Genomic DNA, 25,794 nt, shown 5'->3' with positions numbered 1-25,794 from the left:
AATTGATCGACCATGAGAGGCCTACTGGCCCGGCCCGGAGAAGGAGAAGAAGGCGACGAAACCATTTGTCCCACCTTTGCACGGACTGCTCTCTGTTCCTGCTTCACTTGATTGAGGCATGCGTGTGTGTGTGTGTGTGGGATAAAGGCAAAAGCGATCATAAAACGTATCGGCTAAATTTAGTGCTGCCGTCGGAGTTCGATCGTTGCCATAAAAGCTCCGTGAGGAAGGTGCCGGAAGAGCGCTTGGGCAAACGTTGGAAAGATGACGATAATGACGTCCTTACGATTGGCAGGCATGGAAGGAAGGAAGGTAAGGAAGATGCTTTGACGTCTTCTCGTTTGAGGCCGAGCGTATCGGTCCATGTCTCCCGAATGAAACATTGGCTGATTAATCCGGAGCACCGTAGCGGTGCCTGATGCGTACACAAACTGCCATTTTATTTCGTGCCATGTTTGCTTTTGGAGCAGGAGAGTCAACAAAAAAAAGTGTCCGAAAATCTTTCCGGGATCAACCAGAAGGTAGTTGCAGGCGAGACAGGAAAGGCGAAGAGAACAACTCAATGTGTGTTTTAATCGTTCTATCGTCTCGGGCACTTTGATGCTTTTTATGCGGAAAACGACAATTATGGGTGTAGAGGTACACTTGAGGACATTGTTCACTAACATCCAATAAGTGAAGATTCAATAGGTTCAATAGGAAGATGCTGTTACGGACCAAAGAGCAAGTACATTAGATTAGGCAGAAGAAAATGTCTTTGTTGGCAGTTTGCTTGCTCCTACTGCTCCGACTGCTAGTACTGATCGATAAATGTGAATTGAAAATTGTACAACCATACATTATGCATGCATGCAGCTGGCACTAATTACTAGACATGATAGACGCAAACCACATTCATCCTGCAAAGTTACTCCTTCCGGAGCTTAACGAACACTGTGGAACCAAACAAACATAGAACATAGATAGCACATAAAAAAACGGCCAGTGGCTTTGATTGTTTGGCCATTGGTAGTGTAACCGTAGACTCTAACCAATTTCCTACACGTCCGGGGATGATGGTTGGAGGGCAATGGATTATTTGTGGAACAATGTCAATAAAAGTTGTACCAAGGTACGATAAAGTTATTCTGTCGGTAGTGTCACAGAACTCTGGGAAGAATCCTCTCATCCTTCCCAAGTTTTGGCCTTCTTTTGTCGCACCCACACACATGCCCTTACTTATTGTCAGTTACTGCGTAACCATCAGCCCCTTCTATTCTTACCGTCGTGTCCGAGCTTCAAAAAGAAAATTCAAAAACAAGTAACGTAAAACGTATCCAAAGAAAGTAGCAGGCGGCATCCGTTATGGGAGTCGGACAACTTTTCGGGCGTACATGTTTGCAGCGCAGTGTTGCGTACGCATAAATAAAGCATTTCTAAGCCATGTGGAGCCATTTGCCGTACTGCATCGGTCAGGAAGCGCAATGGCAAAGGCCGCGTCGGAATGAGTGAGCGATGCTGGGTTGGTTCGTCCAAACTGTACCGTACTGCACTGGATAAAGGCGGACAAGTGGCGCACGATGATGATTGCCATTTGTATGATAATGGAGTCCTCTACCAGAGCCAAGTGTTTGTGTGTGTGTGTGTGTGTGTGTGGATGTGTTCACTTGCGCTACAGCTTCGGCGTATCAAAAGGATTACCAAAGTATCACACCCGTTTTGTGGGATGCTGCTGCTGCTACTGCTGCCAGGAGATGCTATTTATTTTCCCATGATCCTCTCTGCCAGCGAGCGCACGCGAAAGTCTGAGTGGATTGCAGCCGAAAAGAACTTTGCGACCCTTTTGGTGTGCCCTTTTCCTTCCTTTGTTTTTAGCGCAGAATGGGAGTTTTGTACTTCTTCATTCTTCTTTGTGATTTGGAAAGCAAGTTAAGCGGGGAGTTTGTAAGTTTGCAGCTGCTATTTTTAGGTTTTGGCAAATGCAGCACCAGCAAAAACCAAAAAAAAAACACGGATGACATTTAAGTTTCATCGTTTTCATTGCAGTGCTCGCAGTTTTGTGTAGGACAGCTGGAAGCACTAACTAACTTTGTAGCTTCACTGTCAGCTACGTCGCGAGTGCTCCCTAGGAGCTAGTCAAATTAGAGTGTTGGTGGAAATTTTGGAAGTGAAACTTTCTGTTGGCGATATTATCTAACGAAATTTTAGCTTGGGAGTTAAAATTTTTTTTGAGCTAGATTTTTCATTTTAATGAGAGCCGTTACATATGGTTTTGACAATTTTGCGCGGGCACAAACAGTGCGAACGTCAAACGGACGCTCACAAGACTTTAATTACTTTTTCGGCAAGTTCATGACTATTTTGAAATGAATTAGCTTCTAGGTATCGTTTGTAATTTCTAGGTTTGTTAAGTTCAATCCCTAACTCTATAATCAAAAGCAAGTGTTAATTAGTGTTTCGAGCGGTGAAGGAAAAATTCCTGGAAAAAGTTGGTACTGCTTGCGTTTTTGTTGAATGTGTACGTTGCTGATTAAACTGAGCTCAACCGTACACCGGAGCAAATACAAATTACGATCACAAGTATCTTTCAAATACATCTGCTAGACATAGTAACCGTCAACATTGGATTGGAGATGACATTTAGGTCAACAAAGTAGGGAAATGAGAACTTTCGCGAAAGCGTAGTGACTCCAAATTACATCGACCGGCATACTTACACTCGAGCTTGTCCTCGGGCCGGCCTGCCTCCAGCAGCGATAGATAGCAGACGACGTCCTTGAGCGGTACCTTCAGCAGTAGCGGATCCAAAAATGATTGCTTTCTAGGAATCAGTCGCACATCTGCAATGAAACGGTGGAAATCAGGTGAAGGGAATGAAACACTCTTCAAACACGCGCACCGATTGCGGGAACTGTTTCTCGCTGACCGAAAGCGAACGCGAAGTGGACCGAGACTATTTCGCGCGTAAAATCGGGAGCGCCATAAAACGCCTGTACAAGATAAATCCGTACCACCAACACGTCATCCTCACGTCACGTGCGCTTTGGTGTTTCCGTGTTGACCGCTTCGAGGAAAATGGAGAATCCGGCAACGCTCGACCGGGGTGACGGGCTAAATTTGTTTCCATGCGGACGTGCTTTCGTCCTGCTGAGGCAGTGGCTGCGGCAAGACGCACAATGAAAGTGATCAGGTAGCATACGTCGGTATGTCGTGCGGACCTGACGGATAAGCTGAAGCTTAGCATTTGCGCTACTTTCCCCCCGGTCGTGTACGGGAAAAGCTAAAAGCTATCGAAACCGAATCGTCACGCTGAAAGCACATGCAACAGGTAGCTGGGGTTCTTCGTTCTTCGGTACGTTGACGGCGAGATTAAATGTTAAAATACCGAGAGCTGCCAAAAACCATCCCTCCTCTGAACCGCTCCGGCTGAAGATTGACAGATGTTTTCGCATGCTTTCTATGTGACTGGTTTTACAATCAAACCAATGTTTAGACATCTGCATCGGTTCGCGCGATCGATCGATCAGTTTCGCCGTTTTCTTCATCAACCGCGGTCGGAGTAGTGGGCAGGAAAAGTAGGCCAACCGTGCGGGGGATAATATTTACCTTCGATGCGACAGTTGACGGAGTTGTTGCTTTTGCGCGACGAGTTCCGGGAAATCTGCGAGTGGCTGTGCGAGTGCGAGTGGGACGGGCTCGAGTCGGCCGACCGGCGGAACGGTGCCTGCAGGATCGGTGGCGTACAGCCCATCGGGCTGGGCGTCACCGTCAGCATCGGATGGACGGTACCTGCAGGGGAAAAAAGCAAAACCGAACGGGGAACCTCCCGCTTGTTGACACGCGCCGCTCGCTTTGGTGGTCCAGTGTGACCGGGTGGAGGGGTGAGATACATACCGCACTTGCCCTTGTTGCTGCTGTCACCGCCGCCGTCGAGCCCGAGATGCCCGAGCGACTGCAGCTTGTCGGTGAGCCCGTGTATCCGCTCGACGAAGCTGTTCCGCTGCGATTCCTGCGACGGCTGCGGTGTCGGAATGTCCACTATGCTGTTTAGGTTCGGTATCGACCCTGCAGCCAGCAAACAAACCAACAAAACCCAAAAACGAAAATGGGTAGAAAATGTCCATCAATTGCAGCTGATGTTTTGCAACCAATCGCGGGACGCGTAGCCGTATACATAATTGGGTGTTGCCGTTCGCACTTACCACGATTGTGGGACGTTACCGGGGCGCAGGCTGCATTGCTGCTGATCGCCGCCATCTGGCTGAGGGCCTTCCCGTGGCTGTGCTGTTGCTGCTGTGCCTGGTACAGGGCCGGCTGCAGGAATGATATGAACAGGTGTTGGGACAGGTCGTCGGGCGTTTCGCAGTCCAGAAACGAGTCGAGAAACTTGCGGAAACCATCATAGTCGATGTCCTGCCAGAGCGGGAGGTGAGAAATGGAGAAGATAGCGATTGTTGAGTGGTTGTTTTGCAAACGACGTTGAAGTGAAGGCAGTTGAATCTACTGTGCCTAAAGGGAACATTAGACAATTGAAGTGATGGCAGCCCTAAGTGTGGAACGTTTCTGTCTGAAGTGTCATGCTGGTTGTTAAGGGCTTGGAAGCAGTTTAAGTTGTTTTTCAATGTACTCCTTGTCCTTGAATGGTATAAAACAGAACAAAACAAAATCTAATACGTGTATATTGCACTTTAATACCATCGAACAAATCAACTAGCTCCGTCCAGCGCTCCCATCCCAAGCTGTCGCAAAAGCGATTCTGATCGTTTGAGGCAATCTACTTAATTCAAGTAAAGACTTTGTCTGCCTGTTTTGAAGGGGCTCCAAAAAAAGCTAGATCCTTTATGCTGTCGTTTCGTCCACACATTCTTCCATTTTGTTTTGTCTTTTCGTTATCACAAGACGCAACGATTTTTATGCTCGGTCGCATCTCACTTTCTCGGCACATTTCAATTAAGTGGCCCTTCCTTACCATTCGTTCTATTTGTTGGAGCGGTTTTTTCGTCTTATGTCCCATCCTTGGCGAGGGTAGGGTGTCATCTTTACAAAAACAAGATTAACGAGTTTGCAGACACGGTCACATTGGCGGTAGAACGTTCGCCCGTGCTTTCACTGCGAAGGACACAACGAAGGACAGGGAACCGGAATGAAGATCAAGCGCAAGATGAATGGTTCCCTGTTTCGTTCTAATGATATTGACAGTGGCAAAAAAAGCCATTTTGTTTCGCTGCACCGGCAATGATATTGGCTGTTAGTTCAGGGTTTAGAAGCTTTCGTTTTAGCTGTCCCGCTTGAAAAGATAATTTGTTTCAAATTACACTCAGATACGTTAACAATAAAACAAACAAACACACATGTTTGTCGAAAAATGGTCCAAAATTTAATAATCAAATGTAGCGAGAGAGAGCTTTCACTAAGCAACCAACCAATACAGCGGGAACTTGTTGATGGTAAAAAAAGCTTTTGCAAATCCCCAACATAGAAACAAAGCTAAGCAACGTATGCAGCATGTTAAATTTTCACCATGCACCCGCGCTCGCCTTTGCTAAGCGGATTTCGCCTGTAATATAAAACAGATTTAAGTCGCCTTCCCGTCCCATACTGTTGCACCCTCCGACATTACCCGCTATCGGTAGAGGCAGTCGTCATCAGCTTGGTTTCCAATAAATCCGCATATCCGGCAATCGCGGTGGCACCGCTCACGAGAAGTGTGTGTATGTGTGGAGCAATTTTGCAGCAAACCTGCCCGAAAGGCATAATCATGCACGGATTGTGTGGAGGGATAGTGTCGAACTGCCGCCATCGTTGGAGTGCCGTACACGTACTGTCCCGAAAAAGCCCGTACACCACAGTCTCATTAGAACGGGCTGTATGTATGTGTGGGCTTGGCAGCAGCATCGAAGCCAGGGTGCTCTTTTACCCTTACGCTGCAGGGTCAACAACACTCATACACACACACACACAGAGGGCCATTTCTACACCCCAGGACGGTGGTATCAATCACGAGGTCCCACGTGCCAGCGTGATATTTGGATTGGTGGTAGTGAAAGGGTACGGTTGCTGAGCGGTTTTTAAGCCATAATCTCCGGCACTACTCAACGTGTGTGTGTGTGTGTGTGCGTGTGATTAGTATTCGGCGTACGTCGGAACGCGTCTGGGACGGGTTATCAAAAAACAGCAGGAAAACGGGGCGGCAGGAAGCGGGAAGTGCGACGATTGTCGAGCGGAAGCCGGAAAAGCCTCCAGCAGCCTTGGCAATGCTTAAGCCTGCTTGTTAAGGATATAATCAAAATTTATTACCATGCTGTCATATGCTCGGGATCTTGTCGAGGGGGTGGGCGAAGATCGAGAGGGACTCCATACGGAGTAGCGTCTTACCGTTGACTGGCAGAGTGGAGATGGCGACGGGGCCGGGGAAGGTGGATTCATTGGAACCGACGACACCACAGCGTGGAAGCGCGCTGAATGCAAAATTGGTTGCCATCATCATTTTTCGCGCAGCAAACCGAACCCATCAGGCCGAAATTTGATCAGCGGGGTTAGGTTAGTGGGGGAAGGTGTATGGAGCAGGATTCGACATTGACATTTGAGGTGGATAGTGATTGGAAAAAATGGCTGCCGATAAGCGTGGTAGCTTCCGCATCGTTTTTCAGACAGTGCGCGCTGCTACGTACTCAGGAGGCTTACGTGCGCTTGCTGCCGACAGCAGAGACCTCGTCGCACACTTCGGAGGCAAAAGTTAATTAGTCTGAAGTTATAATTATCAAACCTGGCGAGGGGAGAAATGCGAGAAGGTGTGAGATTAAGGCAGTAGAGTGCCACCAATATTGGAATTGACGGAACGCTATTTGGTACAGGCGGTTGGTAAAGATGGCCAGGCTCTGTACACCATCTTCCCGTGAAGCTATTGCCTACGGTGAGGAAAGAAAGGAACGCAGTTTGAGATTGGAGCTAATACAGTATAGTGTGAAACATATTTTCAGTTCCCATCAATTAAGACTGTGACGCAAAAAGGCTAGTGACGCAAACAGGATGGTTTTTTTAACCACCAGAAGGGGAAACAGTGTAAAGTGTATGTTTTGTACGATTAAATCTTTCTAACGCTTTCTTAATTAAGCTTTTGAAGGGACGTGAAAGTGTTTAAGCTGAACCTCCAGTGAGGGTGTGGTTTCTTGACAACGGTTGTTTGCTTACGGTGCATTAATTACATCCGCACAGTTCGACAATCCACTTTTCCGAAGTAATACCCCGTGAATTGATTGCTTTATTTGATGACGGCTTAAACATTGTTACCACAACGCTGACAGCCTGCCGAACAAAGATGAACCACGAGCGTGTTTGTGGGCTGTTTAGCTCCCGCCGAATATATCCTTTATCCTTCCGGAGTGTTCTCTTGTTTCCATTTGCTAGCATCTTTTAACATCCGGGCTGCCCGGCGGGTAAATCATCTTCCAGCGCTAGCTGCTTGTCAACGTGCCGTCACGTTGTTTGCGCTTGACGCACGAAATTATTGTGAACGCAGAAAATACAGCCCTGCCAATAGCGTCGTGCACCTTCCCCCCTTCGCTTTCCCTTTTGGTTCAACCGCTCAGTAAACACAATCGTCTATTTGATTGTGAGTAAATTGCTCGCCAGCGAGATGAAGCAACTTTTCCGGGCATGTGTGTGTGTGTGTGCTGTTCACTTTGTCGCTACCGCCGGAAAGCGATACGTGCGAAACAGAGCGCGGAGCACAATCATCGACCGCCGGTTGGTTGGGCAACAGCCGAGAAAAATCATCAAACGCTTCGCCGAGGTGGAGGATATTGTTCCGGGAAAAATCAGAAATATCCACCCCAATCCTCACCACACTACACACACACACACACACACACACACACACACACACACACACATACATAATCGCCCTCGGGAAGGATTTCATCATCGTCGCAGCGCACGGGATCGGCTTTCAATCTCGGAGAAGGGCCACCCGCTATAATGGAAAGTCCTTTCAATCGTCAGCTGTTGTTGTTGTCGGTTGCCGTGGATCGGTTCTGAGTTTTTTTTATCTTCTCTTTTTAGCTTTTCGTTTTCCACGCACGCACTCGGGACTTTGGCAAAGCTTTCCCGCTGACTTTCCGGCTATTGACCTTCGCCGATTTTGGATGTCACTTTGATAGGCAGCAGGCGCCCACGGTTTTTCTTTTTTTGGTGACATGGGATGACGGTGCGAAGAACATAAAAGCGAAACGGCGTGCCAAAATGCTCTTTCCGCCTCACGCACGACGGTATGATTGTTTTGCTGTTGCCGGTTGTGTAGTAGAGGCCGGCGGGAAGACGGTGGCAGTCGGGCGACGGGTGAATCGACGTCTTCCGTATCTCGGCGGGGCCGGGCGTTCGGGGTGGCTAAACCGATTACGCACCATGCGAGCGAAACGAGCAGCCGAAATGTATGTGCCCCGCTCGTGGAAAGTGTGCTTCAGCATTTCTTCTCCGCTGATTTTCGTTCCCCCGGGGCGGACAGGAGCGGGCGAGAGGTTGTTGTTTGTGTTGTGCTGAAAGTACCATCTCGGGCGGGTATTGGCACGATACACGAACACCACTCCCGTTCTGTGACCACTGGGTCCGGGAGGGAGCGAAGTTTACGTTACGTTTTGAAGTCAACGCGGCAACCTTTCTCGTAGGCGCTGTCACACGGCAGCGCCGTAAGGATTGACGGCCGATGCTGAAGATGGCACCCGGGCGGGTGAGTCGTCCTTTTTGCTGGTGTTATTTTTGTTCGCCCAACGGCATAACAATTTGTGTACCAGCGTCATAATGTATCAGGTAGGATTAGTGAAAAAAAGGAGAAGTAAAATTCCCAGGACATTATCCATCGTACGGACCCGGCGGTCGTACACTCGTACTGGTGATTGCGACAGGTTTCCGGGTTCGTCGTGTAGCGCTAGATTGATTGACAATATTTTGCTGGTGGAATGTAGCAGTTATTTATTAGTTGCTGCTCAGAAAAGGATCATCAGCAGCCTGCTGCTGCTCCAAAACAAATGTTGATTCCATAATGCAGGATTTATTAGATTTATTTCTACAGATCCTGAACCAGATGTTTTCGAACTGTTCGCAAAGACACAGAGATTGCATAGCAAGAGTGGTTCGATACTTTGGTAGATGAATTGATATTATCTAGGGAAGCAATAGGTTTCCCATCATTTACTCATTATGAAGTATTGACGTTCTAGCGCTCGTAGAATCTGAAAATGCTTTCCAGCGCTTTAAAATTGTAGTTAATAAAAAACTTTCTAACTAGCTGCGTCGTAAGGTGGGGAGCGACAAAATGCTTTTAAAGTGTTCCGAACGCAAACTTTCCTTTCCCGAACCCACGACTATCGACCGGCACGCAGCCCCGACAGTCTGGAATGCTGGAACCACAATGAATTGTTAATGGTTTCGAAACCATAAAATACGCTACCCTCGCCCCTGGACATTGTCTTTCACCATTCAACGGTACACCAGCAGCAGACGATGTTTGACCACCGTGTGTGTGTGTGTGTGTGTGTGTGGCCTTCGAATCTGTTGCGACTAATCCTTTCGACCCAACCTTCCTGGACAGCCACCCCCCTCATAGTAGGCAAACAATAAAACCGCACGAACAAAACCAACCGGGGATCATCAACAATTGTGCCCCCGCCCCGTCGGGTGATGACGTTGCTATCCAACAGATGGTTAGCAGGCATTTTCAAATTCAAGAGTTGCCCTCACCCACCTGCCGCCCCGTCTTGCGTTGACGTCATTTCGGTGCCATCCACGTTGCAGTTCCGTCCGGCACTGCAATGAAATTGCACCCTCTGACGTCATCGTTTTTTGGCGACAGTCCAAAACCCGGAGACGCTAACTTGTGGCATCGATCGGTGCGAGCCGACGTTTAGCAGAAAGCAAACTGCACGGCTACAATATGCCCCATCCTCCCCCCTGGGGTGCTTTGCCATTGGCTTCGCATCCACTAGCCGATAGTGTTTTGCAACGGCGGGATGAATGGGAAAGTTTTGCGTTTTTATGGGGCTAATAAAGGACAGCAGTTGAAAATTGTTTTTCGCATGGTGTGCGGGTTTTTGGGGACGAGTTCAGACGACCGTAACCTCGCCATTTTCATGATCGTCGGAACGATGCAAATGGGGATTTTATTTCGTGCGCTATCGCATCATCGCGGTGTGTTCGGATTGACCAGTTAAAATGGGGTAAGAAAAAAAAACAGGACGGTTTTCAAAAATTTAATCCATTTTGTGCAATCTCGTTAATGAAGCCATGGAGAGTTCCGTTCAAGTGAGGAGCTGCACGCACGCACGCACGCAGGGACCCACTCAACTGTGAACGCTGTTCGCAGTTGACAGACAATTATGGAAAAATTTGAATATATATTTTTAATTTCCCTACCATGTGTATCAGCTGGACAATGACAGCGACGAAAACGAAAAACTAAAACAGACAACAACACGTTTGCTCTAGCTGTGGCAGTTGTGGATGGAAATAAAATGTCGCATCGCAGTTGTTGTGCGAAAGTGTCCGAAAAGCTGCTACCGATCCCAAATGCCGAATGCCGGAAACTCCCCGAACTCCCCGAGCAATAATAATCCAATTCCCGAGAGTGGAATGTCATGACAATTTCGCAAATTTCTTTCTACTTTGATGGTTTCCATTTCGCCGTTGTTGGTTGGTCGGGTTGGAGGTTCGGAGGTATTTTTTTCCAGCTGCTGCCTTGGAAAAAAATGGAACAAAACAGCAGGGTGGGAAAACAACGTAAAGGTGAAGAATTTCGATACAATGGTCGTGAACACACACACACACACACGTACACCGGTTGGTATGATGTCAGTACGGGTGAGTTAGTATGAAAAACACAAGCTGTGTACTGAGTCGAGCATTGCGCCAAACGATTGCTAGCGATGTTGCGGAAAAGGTGTACGTTTTCCCGGGAAGATGATCATTTGCGTATTTGCGTATTTGGTGTACATTGTGACTCGCTTCAAAACGCTCACCATGTGGAAAAATGTTATTAACTCTTTTCGTCGAAATTTTCCACGCGAATCAATGTAATCCTTTCGTACGTTTCATGATTCGCTATTATGTTAACCAGACGTAACAAATCGTGCACTGATATGTCGCAGATAATTTTATAGATTGCGATGATGCCATACTGATGCCGCATAATAACCAAAAACATTGTGAAGATAGATGGTTGGCATAATAAATGAGAAGAGCAAGCAAAATGCATTTCAATAAACACATAAACATTAGTTAGAATGCATAAAGCTACTTCCTTTGCTACAATAAGATTAGGCTTACTTAAGATAAGGCAATCTTTGGATTTGGTTCTTATACCTCAGGACTAATAATTGATCTTACTGATCCGTAACTGATTTTAATCTTCTCCGGCTACAACTTCACGGATTCTAAGCTTCCACTTCAACGAGGGCAGACAGACCGTAATTTGCTTTGTGCTTTCGAGCGAGATCAGCCGGAACCATTTACCCACTTGTGCTCGTGCAACCAGTGCAGGTATTGTTCGACGCACTGTTATTCCAAAATTTTCATTATGTTTCATAATATTCAGCCTAATCAAAACAATAACCACGATGCACAAGCTTTTTATCCTGGTGCCCCATCTGCTATGTAATATTGTGTGTTATGTATGAGCTTGCTCATGTGCACGTGGTCAAGCAGTAGAGTAAGCACAAGCAAACCAGTTGAGCGTCCATTCCTCTCCTTGATGTTTTTGGTAGAAAATGTGGAAATTATCCAAGTGCTTCAATTTAGTTGCCGATGGAACGAATGGTTGTATGTAAAGGAATTGTTATCGAGAGTCGAGCATATTATGAAGCATTTAAGATACGTTCTTCTAGCGTTAAATGATTAAATGCAGGGAACAGTGTAATATGGTTTGCAATTCTGTCCTAAGTATGCCGTATGGAAGGGTCGGGAAAAATATTGTGAACGTGAATAAACATACATTGGCAATAAACAGCAGATTGACGCCTAATACGTGCCTTGCATCATAAGCACCTACACGTGGCTTAAATCGAATTATATTACAGCTTCCTGAACAACTCACCATTTTACATAGTTTAGTAACGTATCTTCCATACATTTGAATGCGAGCGCCCTTTCCTAACCATACACACGTCGGTAACCATAAACAATTTAGAAAATGTGGTTTAAGATACTGTTTGTTAAATGATTTGATAGTTGCTACCAGTGCAAATATCGATAATTTCGTTTACCCTGCCATGACACCATATCGCAGTCGAAATCGAAATCAGTTTCGTGTACCGTTTATCGGTAAGCCCTTCAAAATACAGTTCGATGTTGCTGTTAGTATCCGAATGGTAACGCGTGCCTCGAATATTGTTGCCAACAAGGATAATCTTGTGTGTTTGGAACGTATTTTCCTTCCCTTACACGTACACACACGAGCCAAAGCACGTACGTGTTGCTTTACATGCGGCTGTCGTCACCTTTGGCTGTGGGAAGGCGCAGTGGGGGCTGCTCCGCTGGTGCTGGTTAGCAATAAAAATGTAATTCCTGTGATTGGGTTCAATCGAGCTGAAGGTTGGCAGTTGCCCGGATTGGGTGAGGGAAGGGGTTAGTCGATTCCAAATTGAATCCAAACTTGTGATACTCCAAACACATAATTACAAAACGATGTGTGTGTAAACCGCATCGACATAGTTATGTGCAAGATGAGCTTTTCAATGTTTGAAAACTTATAATTTAAGGTAAATATTGTGTAGTAAAACGGAGCTCTTCAATTCAATTTGCACGTGTCATTTACAAGCTGAACACAGTGGTTAAAGTTGCTACAATTTGAAAGTTACAGTCAAACCGCCTGCGGCATGAATACAGCCTTTTACACTAACGAGGGCAAAATGTTATTCTTTCTGGAAGACGAATACACACACCCGTACACATTTTCGAGCGCTTTCAGGCGAAATTGTTTTGTAGCGTTTCGAATTTCAACTGCCGCAAAGTTACGCACACCTAGTGCCCGTAACGAGCTGACAACTTTATTAAAACCAATATCAACAACTCATCGCAATACCCACGGCAGAGTGATTCTCGCCCACGCCGAACGAACGCCCGGCTGCTGGTGCGCTTCGTAAACTTTTCCTTCGGGAAATGAACACCGGGAATTTGTAGCGGAAGCTCATTAGATTGTTTTGCAAAGCAGTTCTTCCCCCTGGCAGTCTTTTTCTAAGTGAATGCAAGCATTCCACGAAAAACGGTGCCATGGAAATTTAAGGTCAAACACACAGGAGGAGCGATGCTTTGCCGTGCTTGAAGTTGCAAATTTGATTAGTTCCAAGATGCGTGTACCGGAGGAGCGCGAAAATTTTGGATGAACCGGATCATTTTTTTTTTTTTAATATGTTTTGCTGCTTTTTTAATGATACATCTTTGCAAGTTCACGCTCTACTTTGAAGACTGTTGTTTTCGAGAGTAACATTAATGCATTAAAGCGATCATTGTACGACGCGTTACCCATTGCTTGGAAGCGGTGCGATGCTTGAGGCCAAACATATTTTGGGAAGAATCTTCGCTTTCTGCACGCTGGTATTTCACGTGCTTATATGCAGGAAGCAACTGGTACAAGACCCAGAAGTGCACGTGCTTTGAACCGTGCCGCAATTTGCATCCTTTGACCTAGAAGCTTGCAAGGAACTGTAACACAGTCGAGAGTATTTGCTGAGGAATTTAGAGACTGAATACACCCCGGCTCTCGTTGCTGGGAGCCCGCGTTTCCCAAAGCGTGGGAACACATTTTGAACCACATTCCTATCAAATTTTTGCAATTCGCTAGCTGCCGCGTATTTTAAGCACAATGAAACTGCATTCACTGCAGTAGGAGTGCTTAAGATGTCTCTGTCCAGGGTACTAGGAAAAGGCGGTAAATTGTAACGGAACGCACGAGCTATGCAACACTTAAGACGGACGGTATGATTTGAAGTTTGAAGTTCTCATCACATTTTAACTAACGAAAACTTTATTTAGAGGATTTATAGAATAGCTATTTGTTTTCTTATCGATAGTGAATTCTTAGTCGCATGAATGGATGTCTTTTCTTTGGAAGAAGAAATGATAACGTACCGGGAACGTTACAGTGAACCAGATCCTATTCATTAGAGGGTTGTACATTCTACATTATTTAAATAATGTTTTCAATTTTATATTTTCGCTCCATAAAAATATCTTTATTTTTGTATCTTTATAGTTTTTGTCATAAACGTAATTCAACGTTCATGAGACCTTCCGTACTAAGCAAGCCAAGCAGTGCCGCAGTTCCTCAACGAAGAATGCAGGTACTTGAACTAAATTTGAATTTTTACATTGTATCTAATGTTTACTGGTATTGCTTGGAGTCACTTCTTATAACAGAAAATAGGATTATACGACTTGTTATTTACTGGGACAGCCAAGTTAACTTAGAAAAAAAATCAATTAAAGTCATCTTGGACAACGTTTTTGTCACGGTAAACGAGAAACAACGTTTTTGTCAGCAAAATAAAATCGTTAGCTAAACTCGTTAGCACAGCTCAGTGACAAACTATGACGTAACCAACAAACATCGCAAAAACAGCAACATTTAATTAGTTTTTGCATCGACAAGTTAACACGACACTAACAAACTGACGCTTTTTATTACGCTATAAATACACGTCAGGCACTCCCAAAGAAGCAGAAGTTTTCTAATCCCCCCACACACCCGTTAATCGTTAATCCTCCACCAGGGAGAGCAAAAGATTCGCTGCCAAAGCTACTCTGCGTGACAGGTGGAAATAGAAACGGTGGGTGTAAAAATAATTAGGTGCTGAAATATCTCACCTACGTGCTGTTGCGGGGCAATACGTGAAAGGCAAAGCGGGTCGAAAGTTTTGTGATCAGATCGCTAATTTGAATAAAATATTCACGACGTCTGAGACGTTATGTGCAAATGGCCCAAGATCGCACTCTAACTGTCACTGAATTCCGCATTATGGCTGACGGAGTGTTTGCTTTGTCGCTGGCAACTTATTACTACCCTCCCGATAGTCTCCGTTTGAAACGAGCTGCTGATTATCAATACCATACCTAGAACCCGAATCGTGAACCATTTAAGCAACGGCTGATGTGAAACTTTTGTCGAGGCAAAAGAAAACCACATCGATTGCAAGACAAAGTGAGCCCTGGGCGGAACTTTCCGCTCCGCTGGAACAATGAAACGTTTCGAGACGGAGTATTTATCGCTCCTGCAGGTCGGGCTGTGGGAGCATTTTCTTCGATCGGTGTGCCATTTTTTTGTTTTTCAATTTGCAACACCTTCTTTAGCCGCAGTCTAGAAAGGGGAAACTTTTTGCAAAAAACAGCCGTTGAAAGCGAAAGCTACCAGAATCTACGACAAAACTCCCCCACTCTTCAGAGTGCGTCGATCCCTTGCGATGCAAAACCCGTACCGGAAGTTTTTCACGCTCCAAGGTTACGGTTTGCCTCATTCTCGCCTCACCATGTAATCGAAGACGCTCGTACCAAGTTTCGACGTGAAAGAAAAAAGTAAGCGTTACTTGCCATTGTTGGTTAAGAGTTTTGATTTTGAGAATATTGTTAAGTTCTACACGTGGCTGCCTTGTTGTGGTGTTTTATCCGGGTTTCACAAGATCTTGAGGTTTTCCCTTTGGGCGAGTGGTATCGTGGCTGTAAGTTATTCGGTAGCTCTTTTTTGGGGGGAGAGTTTCTGAAGAAGAAATAAATATGACGCTGGCAGGAACGAAGTCCTCCGCGTACCGCTCATCAATATTCATTGCCGTGGTGTTCTCAGACACTTAGCAAAGGAAGCGTAACTTGTCTTGGATACGGGACAAGATTTTCCAATTTTGCTAACCCCCGTCCCTGATAATAGGCTTTGTTAAGGGCTTAAACAGAAGCTTGTTGACTTAAGATTGGGGATTTCAACAGATATTGCGAGTTAAACACCTTTAGAGGTAATCATGTTATGAACGATAATCGTTTGGCAGATTGAATTAGATATTACTTAATAATACGTATTTCCTATTAATCGATCGTCTGCACATTAGTGCTTACATACTACATACTTAACTGTTTTTTTGAATCACACGACACCTTGCACAAGCAATCGATATTGAAGAAACTCTTAAATCACAATCCTTGAAGGAAACAACAAACAAAAATCGAAACGAAAACAATACTGTTTTTAAAGCAATTTGCTTTCCCTATTTCAAGCTGCAAGCTGTCTTACCTAACATCTGCGATCGTTTGCCTAACACAACAATCTAAACGACAGATTTATGCGTGCCCAAAAAGCGCTCCAGAGTGGAAACAAATGTCACCCTCCTAAGCTTACTTTGTTGCTGTCATCTAGTTACAATTCAATTTAATCTTATTTAACTTAAACGAAAAACAAACCATCCGCCTCTAACGACTTCACTGCCACTCTGCTCCGGTGGGATGGAGGGAGGGCAATGTTCGACTAAGTTACCCTACGGTGCCTCTAGACCAAACCATTGCCATTTTGAGGTTCTTTTGCTCTTGCTGTGTTTGAGCAGGAGTAAGGCGATTGTTACGCATGGGTGCAAATTCGGGTGGGAGTGAAAAGTCTGTGAAAATCTTCGGAAAGAACCGAAAAGAACATTTGCCTGTCCTTTTGTCTGGGGTGTTTGATTATTTTTCCTTTACTCTGCTCCGTTTCAGTGTCACAGGTTTTATTCTACTTTTGGGCGTGCTGTCTACCGATGCATCCGACGGACAACACGTAGATTTAGGATGTGTGATTGGAAGGTTGAGCGAATGCAAAGTGATAGTGGTATTGCCCATCTTTGGTCTGAATTTGCATTCGACCTAAACTATAATTGGTGGTTAGTTAACGAGTTGTATGACGTCGAATGTCTAAATAAATGGTTATAATTATATTTTGTGAAAAAATTTAAATAGATGTTAAATCACGAATTATGTAAACACCTTATTGCTTCCGCTTATTTCTTTAAACACTTAGACTCTAAATTGATACCTTAATCTTGTAGTGGTGTCGTCAAAGAATGGCACAGCAATACGATTATATGGGATTTTCTACACAAAGTATGTCGAATATTCACTTTATCAGCAAAGCAAATATGTTTCTATGCTAGAAAAACTAGACAACATATTGGAATGTCATATTGGGAAAACTATTTATTTTTTACTTTCTGTGAGATGTGACTGCTTTAATTCAATTTTTGAGAAATTTATCACCTAGATTTACTTACGCTACAGCCCCCAAGCCATCATTCATTCTTAAAGGCTTAAGCCTGTTTTTGCTTTCGGACACTCAAGTGTCCGAAACCCTTTTTCACGCACCTTTTACAGTTTATGCACGGCACGCAGCCACCCGAAAAGTAAAATATGACTTCAAACTGCGCGCGGTAAATAGGAATAAATTATTCCATTACTGGCCGTACACTGCGTTCGCTGCGAGCAATAATAATGCGACAATAAAACCGGACCGGAATATGCCTGCTTTTACGCAACAAAGAAACTGTGTACGCGAGAATAACAACGTGTAAAAATAGTTTTACTGCTACCAACATTTCCTGCTGCAGGACGTTTTAGTGTTTGGTTTTAGCATGATTTACCGCACATCATAAACGTCCTGTTCGGTCAACCAACCGACCAGAAATAAATGCGAACCCAAAACACACAGACACATACAAACACTCAACATTTCCACTTGAACTCACTGCAAGAAGGATGTTGTGTTTTATTTCGTTATGTTAGGCTATATTTGTTGCACCAGAGGGAGCCGCTGAAGGCTAAGCGCACAATTTAAAGTAGCACAAATTGAATTATATTCAAGGAGAGATCCCGAAACAGGAAAGACAATGAGTAATGCTTCCTCCCAAAAACAGACCGGCCCAAAAAGTGGAGAACAAATTGATAAGTAAACCACACTTTGAAAGCACCATATTTCCCTAGGACCGTTCCCTCGACATGAAGCTGCCATGCGCTATGATAAGTGAATGCAAGATGGAAAACAATAAAACGTGAAATCTGACAAGAAATTGTTGCTCGAGACATTGAAAACACCTTTTTCTCACCGTGCTGCAAAGGGTGCCCAGGAGAGAAAACATGACGCCAGGTGCTGACAGTGATTCTTCGCGATATCGTTTCCCCCAGGTGCTCTACCCCGCCGAATCTCGTCAACACGTTCTCGTCAACACCGGCAAACAGCCCGGGCGCTTTCATGGAGAAACAGAGTAGCTGCGGATCATTTTTCTTCTTACGATTGATGAAGCTGCTAGCTCCTAGCCGAGCCGAGCCGGCGAAACGAGCTTCAATGTCGTCTGGCAGTGCCTGGAACGGCGCAGGTAAACAGGATTTCGCTATCGTTTAGCTAGCGCCGGAGGGATGCAAATATTGCTCCTCGCAAGCAGGTATCCACTTTCGACACGTCGTTTATTTCGTTCAACGGTGCACAAAATCACACGATTGTGTGCTTACCTGCTTGCGTCTACGGCCGTTCAAATCCACCCGACGCCGGCGAAGGTGTGGATAACACCAGAGTGTCGAGTGTCTTCAACGCAGATGAGCATCTCTTCGGCGTGTTCCTTTTGACGGATATTGTCAAATTAGAGGCGGCCCAATTTTACAATGGATTTAACAAGGGAAACTGGAATGGATGTGCTCGTGTTTCACACGCAGCTTCCTTCCGAACCCATTTCAGTGTGTTGTTTTGCGTTGGATGTCAGTGTCACTTACTTGCAATGCTTTGTTGGGTTGATTGGAAAAGGTTTAGTAGTCAATCACATTAAATAAACTGTTCAGGTAAAGAAACAATCATAAAACAATGTCTAAATATGCAAATAAGATGGTCCATACAAAAATACAAGGAATTCAATCTTCCAAGCCTAATGATCACATTAATATATTCTGTTTAAAAAACCTTTTTTCGGCATTTACCCTTTTACCGAGAAAGATGCACAATTTAATATAACCCCAAAAGCACCCCTTTTCAAAGCTTTAGTACAAAGCAGGCAGCCCAACAGTACGTAACAGACCGTTCCGTTAAATGAATTTTCGACCGATTGCCTATTCCGAGATTAATGGCGGGCTCATTTATTACTCCACCGACCGGGGTTTCATGTGGTTATCGGCCGATTCAAAAACTCTTGCCAATGGTCGCTTGCCAGGGGACCGGGGATAGCCGGATACTAATCGTTGGAAAGGTCAAAGCAATCCTCGTTCACATAATCCCGATACTAATCCCAGCGGTAGCGGCAGAAAGTGGTTGGTGTTGGCAACCATGGTCAGTGGTTAGAGCGTGGTGAACCACACGGGACAGGAAACCTAACCCGGGCCATACGAACGCCGATAGAAACGAGCGTCATCCCGTTGTTCCGTGGACAGTTGAGCTCTGATATTGATATCCGGGGGCAGCCGAATTTCATCTCCCTCCAGAACCCTCGCATCGTCGTCCTCGTCTTTTAATCCCTTCCGCCCATTTGATGCATTTTATAGCCGGGTGATGATTGGCCATTATTATCCAACCGGCCGGCTCCTCGCTGGAGACTTTAAATCCATACCCTTTCGGATATTGGGGGGATAAAACTTTAAGCGGCACGATTCATGGGAAGCCACGGCCCGTTGGCAGATTTATGAGCCATCCTTCGTCAACGTGCTTGGAGCGCGGCAGCGAAGAAGATCCCGTTCCTAGAGACCCGAAGCCGACGGAACGACGCTCGTGAATGGGAAAAAAAGGACTCAGGCACCTTTTCTTTCCGCGGGCAAGTATATCTCTGCTGCCATGCTGCTGCTGCGTGAATTTGCGTCACCGGGCATAATCGAAAGTGATCGTACCGTGCCCAAAAGCGAAAATCAATGCAAAAAAAAACCCCAATCAATATTAAAACCAAATTTGCTCTCGTGATGATGCTGATGGAAAACAGGGAAGAAATCGTTCGCTTTGCTAAGCGGGCGTGATTTTTCTTGTTCCCGCTCATCTTGCACGAGACCGCACGGGTAGGGTCTGTCTGGCACCATCTGCCAGGTGCTCCCGCCCATAACTTCCATCTGATTTAGCCCAATTCAATTACGATCCTCACCCTGGTTTTAGCAGCTATCGTTAGCAGGCGATAAAAGTGCTTTGGCGCAAGGAAATACATCGGAAATAAAATTTGCCAACCAGGTACGCCCCACGGGAGCGGGGAGGCGATGATGCGGAAAAGCAAACTGAACCAAACGAGACCGGTACTTGGGAGAAGGGGGGAGGGAGGAAAGAAAACTACTTCAAAGCTAACCAGTGGTCAGGGGCGCTGCGTACGTACTTACCCCATCTGGATGGAACCTTGAGGCGGACGGTGTGGCCGGCGAACAGAACTCTTGCAGCACGTTCTGCAGCTTTTTCGTCGAGTCTGTTCGCAGGGAAGAGAAAGAGGGGAGAGAAAATATGGCCGTAGCGTAAGGCGGGCACGCAAAGGGGGAAAGACGAATCGACGATAACTCACATGACGCTAGATCCTGTAGCTGCTGGAATTCACTTGGTGAGAGCTTTTCCCATTTGTGTATGTTGGAAGCCATTATTTGTGATGCCGCTCGTGTTGTCTTGTGCTGAACACTTTTACGGTCGTTCGGCGGGGCGCACGATGGAGTCGTCAGTGGTGACCTATGAAGGAAAAAAATGCAAAAGATATATAATAATCAATGGATATAGTTTGGTGTAGAATTGTAGACAAAGATTATTCTATTTTTATGCTTTAGGGTTGGGCCGGTTGTATCGATAAAACTCTCATATAAAGTTGTTCTTGCTCCGCCCCAAAAGATGAAAAGATGACCAATAAAATGAACACTTATAAACTGAGATATTGGAATTGCTTTCGTGCAATCTGAGTGATTTTAAATTACACTTTCAATGCTAAAACATACTAAAAACGATCAAAAGAAGAATAATTATAGCTAATTTTATATTGTCTAACAAATCAGCACATCGGTTTTATCAACACAGAGCCAGTTTCCCCTTAAAACCCCTTAAAATGTTGAACGTTGGTACACCCCTCATTTTGTCGTACACCCCTCAGTGCAAGACGTGCATCGTAAATTGCGCCGGAATCGGTGCTTTTCGTTTACATTAATTATGCAGCAAATACACTGGGTCATAAAAAAACCCGTTCGTTTCGAAACGTTTCAATTTTACAGTCCATCAAAACCGTTCACTAGATGCAAGCGGCAGCAGAAAGTGATTCGTTGGATAAATATTTGCCAACTCATCTGATTTGCGCAATTCCGCTACCAAACCATGGTAGATTGCGACGTCTTGAATGCATTGGCCAAACATCATCAACGTCGGCGGATGGGTAAGTGGCACGAAAGTAAGATTCGTCGCTACCTTACCCACCTGAACACACACTCTCGCCCGAATGATTGTACAGGAAACGTTGGCAGGAAAATTGAACCGCTTTGTGTCCCCGATACCGCAAAGGATGCAGCTCCCGGTTGCAGCTGCGAATGCTTGTTTCTTTCTCTCCGTGGCATTCCATTGCCTCGTCGGTGAGGCAAGGCAGCATAGTGATCGAGGTCAAGCGCGCGTCAGTTCACACTCGGATCGATTTATCTTTCCATTGCATTGATTGCACGCTGACGTTATGCTTATTACTATTGCCTAGCATTCCATCACCATGTCAGCCGGTGTGTGCTTACATAAAACAGGCGAATGTGTGGGACGAAGCATGCAGTAACGCGACTGACAGGAATGGTACGGCACATTTGCTGATGAAATTCACATGCAACTTGAGGCATAAACCGGTGATGAATACTAGGAAAATTATGAATCTAGCTTAGGGCCCTAGATTGTTCACTGGCTGACTGATTTCGGATGCGAGATAAATGACTCTAATGCATGTTAGCTGGGAAAAAGGTAAACGTGAAAGCTATTTGAAAAGGCTATTGCTCACCAAGCTGGAACGGAATGCGATTGGAAGCATGAGCGTGACTTTGAGCAGATAATGCCGGAGGACACAGCTGATGCGAAGCGTAGTTCCGGAAGATACGTTTTATCAACACGTGCTATCGGATTGTTCGAACGAACTCGACTAATTACAGTTATTTTGCAGTTTAAATAATAACTTTTACTTCTCGAATTCAAGCTATGATGTTTCTTATAATTTGATAGTACTATTTGAGCATGAAAGGTCTTCTTCAAAAAGAGGGAAAATTTTAAACAATATTTTGTACAAAAAAATAACCCTAGTTAGTTCAACTGCTGATGAATCTGCATTTTTGTGTAAATTCACGCTGACTCGTGAGTCTTACTAACAGTAGATTCATTCTGAACAACTAACTAAAGTTTTGTGTGTATGAAATTATTGGAAATGGTGAATTCTTGTGCAATGTTGCTAACATAATCATTACAATTAACTTAGGACATTCCTGAAGTAAGCGAAGATTAAATAGTGATTGTGGCGCCTGGCGAACAAGTAAGTACACAATAAAAAAACACACATTTTCATATTGGATTTATTTACATTTAGTATTTTTACATCTGAATTGGATTTGTTTCCCACAATCCACATGTTTCATTGCCCTTTCTAGTGGTGTGCTGAAGGAGCAGTCGATCGGGTTGTATGCCATTTCTAGAGCAGTGACGTTCGGAGACGTGTTATTCAGGTCAAAGCGTTCAATTGCGTTACTTTGGAGAATTACCCGTAGCGAGTGTACTGGTATATGGGAAAGATCAATCTCGGTGAGATTATTCATACTAAGATCTATGGTTTGTAAGTCTTTGGGAAAGAGATCACTTGTTAACACTGCTGATGTCAGACTATTCATCTCCAGCTCTAACTCTTGTAATTTGTCTAATCCTGCTAAACTCTCTATGCTGAAATTGACTAGCCCGTTACCAGCAACAGAGAGCACGGTAAGATTTGTGAATATTGTTATACACGAAGGAAGTTTCGTCAACTGGTTTCTTCTAAACGATAACCTTGATAGGTTAGGTACAGACCAGTCACACAGATTTGTATTCTCCAGCCCATTGATACCTAAATTAATGTAATCAAGCGCACTATGACGAAATGTATGAGTTAGTGTCTTTATCCTGTTGTTTCTCAGCGTTAAATAACTCAATTGTGGAAATGCGCTGAACATATTCAGATTAATAGTTGTCAACAAATTGTTGTACAACAATAAAGACTTAAGAGAATCGTACAAACTACAATGCCCCGTAGCAGTGTTAACGACGTACCGGATATGGTTGGAATTCAAATCCAACTTCACCAATAGTGAATGGTCGCAAAAGTCGGCCAGATCGACGGTACGTATCTTGCAGATCATGAACGTCACATTGCGCAGAGCGAGAACATTTTTAATGGTTGGCGGGACTCGGGTTAATTTTGCACTGGAAATGGTTAAATCCGACAACGATTGGTTCTCGACGAGGCTGATTAAGTGAAGGCGTGTGCTCAATATGAGAAGCGAATGAAGAACTGCGTTTGGTACTTTCATCCTTTTCAGTCTTTTGGAGTGCTCCACCTTAACATGGTGCACAACGCTTGCGACTTCACTTAGGAACGTTTCATCGGCATTCTCGATCAGCAGCTTTTCATAGGTTACTTCACGGATGCTGCTTGGAAAGTACCGGTACACGAAGGAATCCGCATTCGAGCCATACTCTTCGATCACACAATCTGTCTGAGTGCACTGAACTTTCAAGCATGCTGCAAGGTGTGTGACGAACAGAAGAAACAACAACATTCTGCAAACCAGGTTCCACTTGATAGATTTTGGCATTTTACATATTATTACACCATCAAACAAAGGACAGGTAGATAAGCGAATGCTTCTCCTCAAAGGTAATTTAAACTGACAACAACACCAACTGACCTTTTGCCAGCGTTCGTGTGGTTTATATCGTGAGCTGCACGGCTTAAGCTGCAATCAATATCGCATTAACATGGCTCTTGCCTTCTAGATAGTAATTTGTTTTGAAATACATTTTTGTGTTGTCAACAATGAAATGTAATGCATTTAGCCTATTTTTGTATTTTATCTGCGCCCACTGTTGACTAATCAAGTACATACCATAACAGGGTAAAAATGACCATATTAATAGCCCAACTTTTGTATCTTTAACTGTTTAAAACGTCCTAAACTATAATTGAAAAGCAAAGCTTACAAGTATAGCTAATATAGTTGAAGTTTAAATTTGTTTTTTTCTATTTGCACAATGATAGCTGATAGCTAAAGAATAATATACAAATCCCTCGCCTATATTTGTGCGTGATACCATAGAATGCGCTTACAGAATGAATAAATATGCCATTACATCTTCAAACCCATGTTCAAAAACAGCAACATCATTGACGAACCCTTTTTCCATTAGCTTTGACGAATCTCGTGTGCCCAAGGTTTACTTTCCTGTAAGTCATGCTATTTATACCACTCGTCACTCAGTTAGATTCTACACCACTGCACACCACAGTCAAACAGTCAGCGGCATGTTCGTCCTCCAGACCTAAAGATGCAGCCTCTGCTGATTTGCTTGCGTTATCGCTGCTGGTAGGAAATGCTGGTATGGCAGAGAAAACTTTACTAATCCTAGTGCACGTCTATTTTTAGAGGAACCCATTTCGATCCACCAGTCTGCTAGACCGCTCCACCGGAAGACGGAGCAGATCGTACCCAATGACTCAGGGTGATTTGCATTTTCTGTGCCGTTTTCGGATGAAGATAATTCAATTTTGTAAAATGAGCTCGATTTTTGCTGCCCCAGTTTCTCCCCCAATATAGTCGCTCGTATTGATATGGACCCCCTGTCGGTTTACCCTCACTCAACCAAAAGGTTTGATGTAGAAGGAGCGTCATGTTAGCTGATTATTGATGGTTGAAAAATCATTCTATTTGCTCTTTTGCTGACGATTGAGGGACGAAGATCGAAAACGAGCTCTGCTGATGAAAAAAAAAGTATGAGGCTTATTCCTTCCGGGCAAGCACCGAGATGAGGCGGGTCGTGTTCGGGAGAAAACGTAACCGGTACCGGTAACAAGAAAGTACGAGACACATAATCGATGTACTTCGATGCTTTCTGAACCGATAATATCTGATTTTTCATTAATGTTACATAATCATGCCGCATGACGACGAAGATTGACGAAAACGTCCAAACCATGCTGCTGGTATCAGTGCTTTTGACGTTTTGGAATACCGGTCGTGGTTCGTGGTGGAAAGTCGGTGCGCTTGTTGAAAAATGAACTTCACAAACTGATTGAATTTTCAACACGACGACGATGGTGGTGTGAGGTACACGAAGATACCTAAAAAAGCCACTGTTATCTAGCGGAAATAATGCTGCGCTTCGGTAAAAATAAAACAAATTTGATACGTTCGTAATCATTTAATGAACAGACTTTGAATACTTTGACAAAGATTTTTGCACATTTTAGTATAACACAAACATAAACCAAAGACATGTAATGACCAAATTATTTAAGCTACATAACCGTTCATAAAAACATAGAAATGAGCGTAAAACATATCCCGATAAGCCCGGCTGAAACATCTTACATGGAAAGTTACATTAAAGCTAAACATCCGACGTGACTACGATGCGGCGGTTACATCACGTAGAACCAAAACCTATGCGTTTTTTTCGTTTAACAACATGATTCGACTATGCTTGTGCTGTGTAAACATGGTCCAAACAGATAAAACCGATGAAAACTAAACCTATTTACACTTACACATTTGTATTGAATGAATATCGAAAGCGTATCAGATAATTACATAACTACAAAATACAACTAATACAATTTCGATAGAAACGCTTGATTGTTG

The 25,794-nt window shown here is 44.4% G+C and overlaps 1 protein-coding gene across 2 annotated transcripts in view; it reads right to left on the bottom strand.

Moving 5' to 3' along the window:
- Window positions 1–25,794, bottom strand: part of LOC120948903 (diacylglycerol kinase 1) — an 82,215-nt gene that overhangs the window by 19,695 nt on the left and 36,726 nt on the right. For both annotated transcript variants that reach the window (XM_040365754.2, XM_040365756.2), the window contains exons 3-8: window positions 20,475–20,632; window positions 20,299–20,381; window positions 4,182–4,392; window positions 3,874–4,044; window positions 3,586–3,768; window positions 2,697–2,819 (exon numbers count right to left, since the gene is read on the bottom strand). In XM_040365754.2, the coding sequence (XP_040221688.2) occupies window positions 2,697–2,819; window positions 3,586–3,768; window positions 3,874–4,044; window positions 4,182–4,392; window positions 20,299–20,381; window positions 20,475–20,547 (844 nt within the window). In that variant the 5' untranslated portion in view covers window positions 20,548–20,632. The remainder of the gene's footprint in view (window positions 1–2,696; window positions 2,820–3,585; window positions 3,769–3,873; window positions 4,045–4,181; window positions 4,393–20,298; window positions 20,382–20,474; window positions 20,633–25,794) is intronic.

Source organism: Anopheles coluzzii, chromosome 2 (assembly GCF_943734685.1).
Source record: "Anopheles coluzzii chromosome 2, AcolN3, whole genome shotgun sequence".
NCBI lineage: Eukaryota > Metazoa > Arthropoda > Insecta > Diptera > Culicidae > Anopheles > Anopheles coluzzii.
This window is presented reverse-complemented; position numbering and strand designations above follow the sequence as displayed.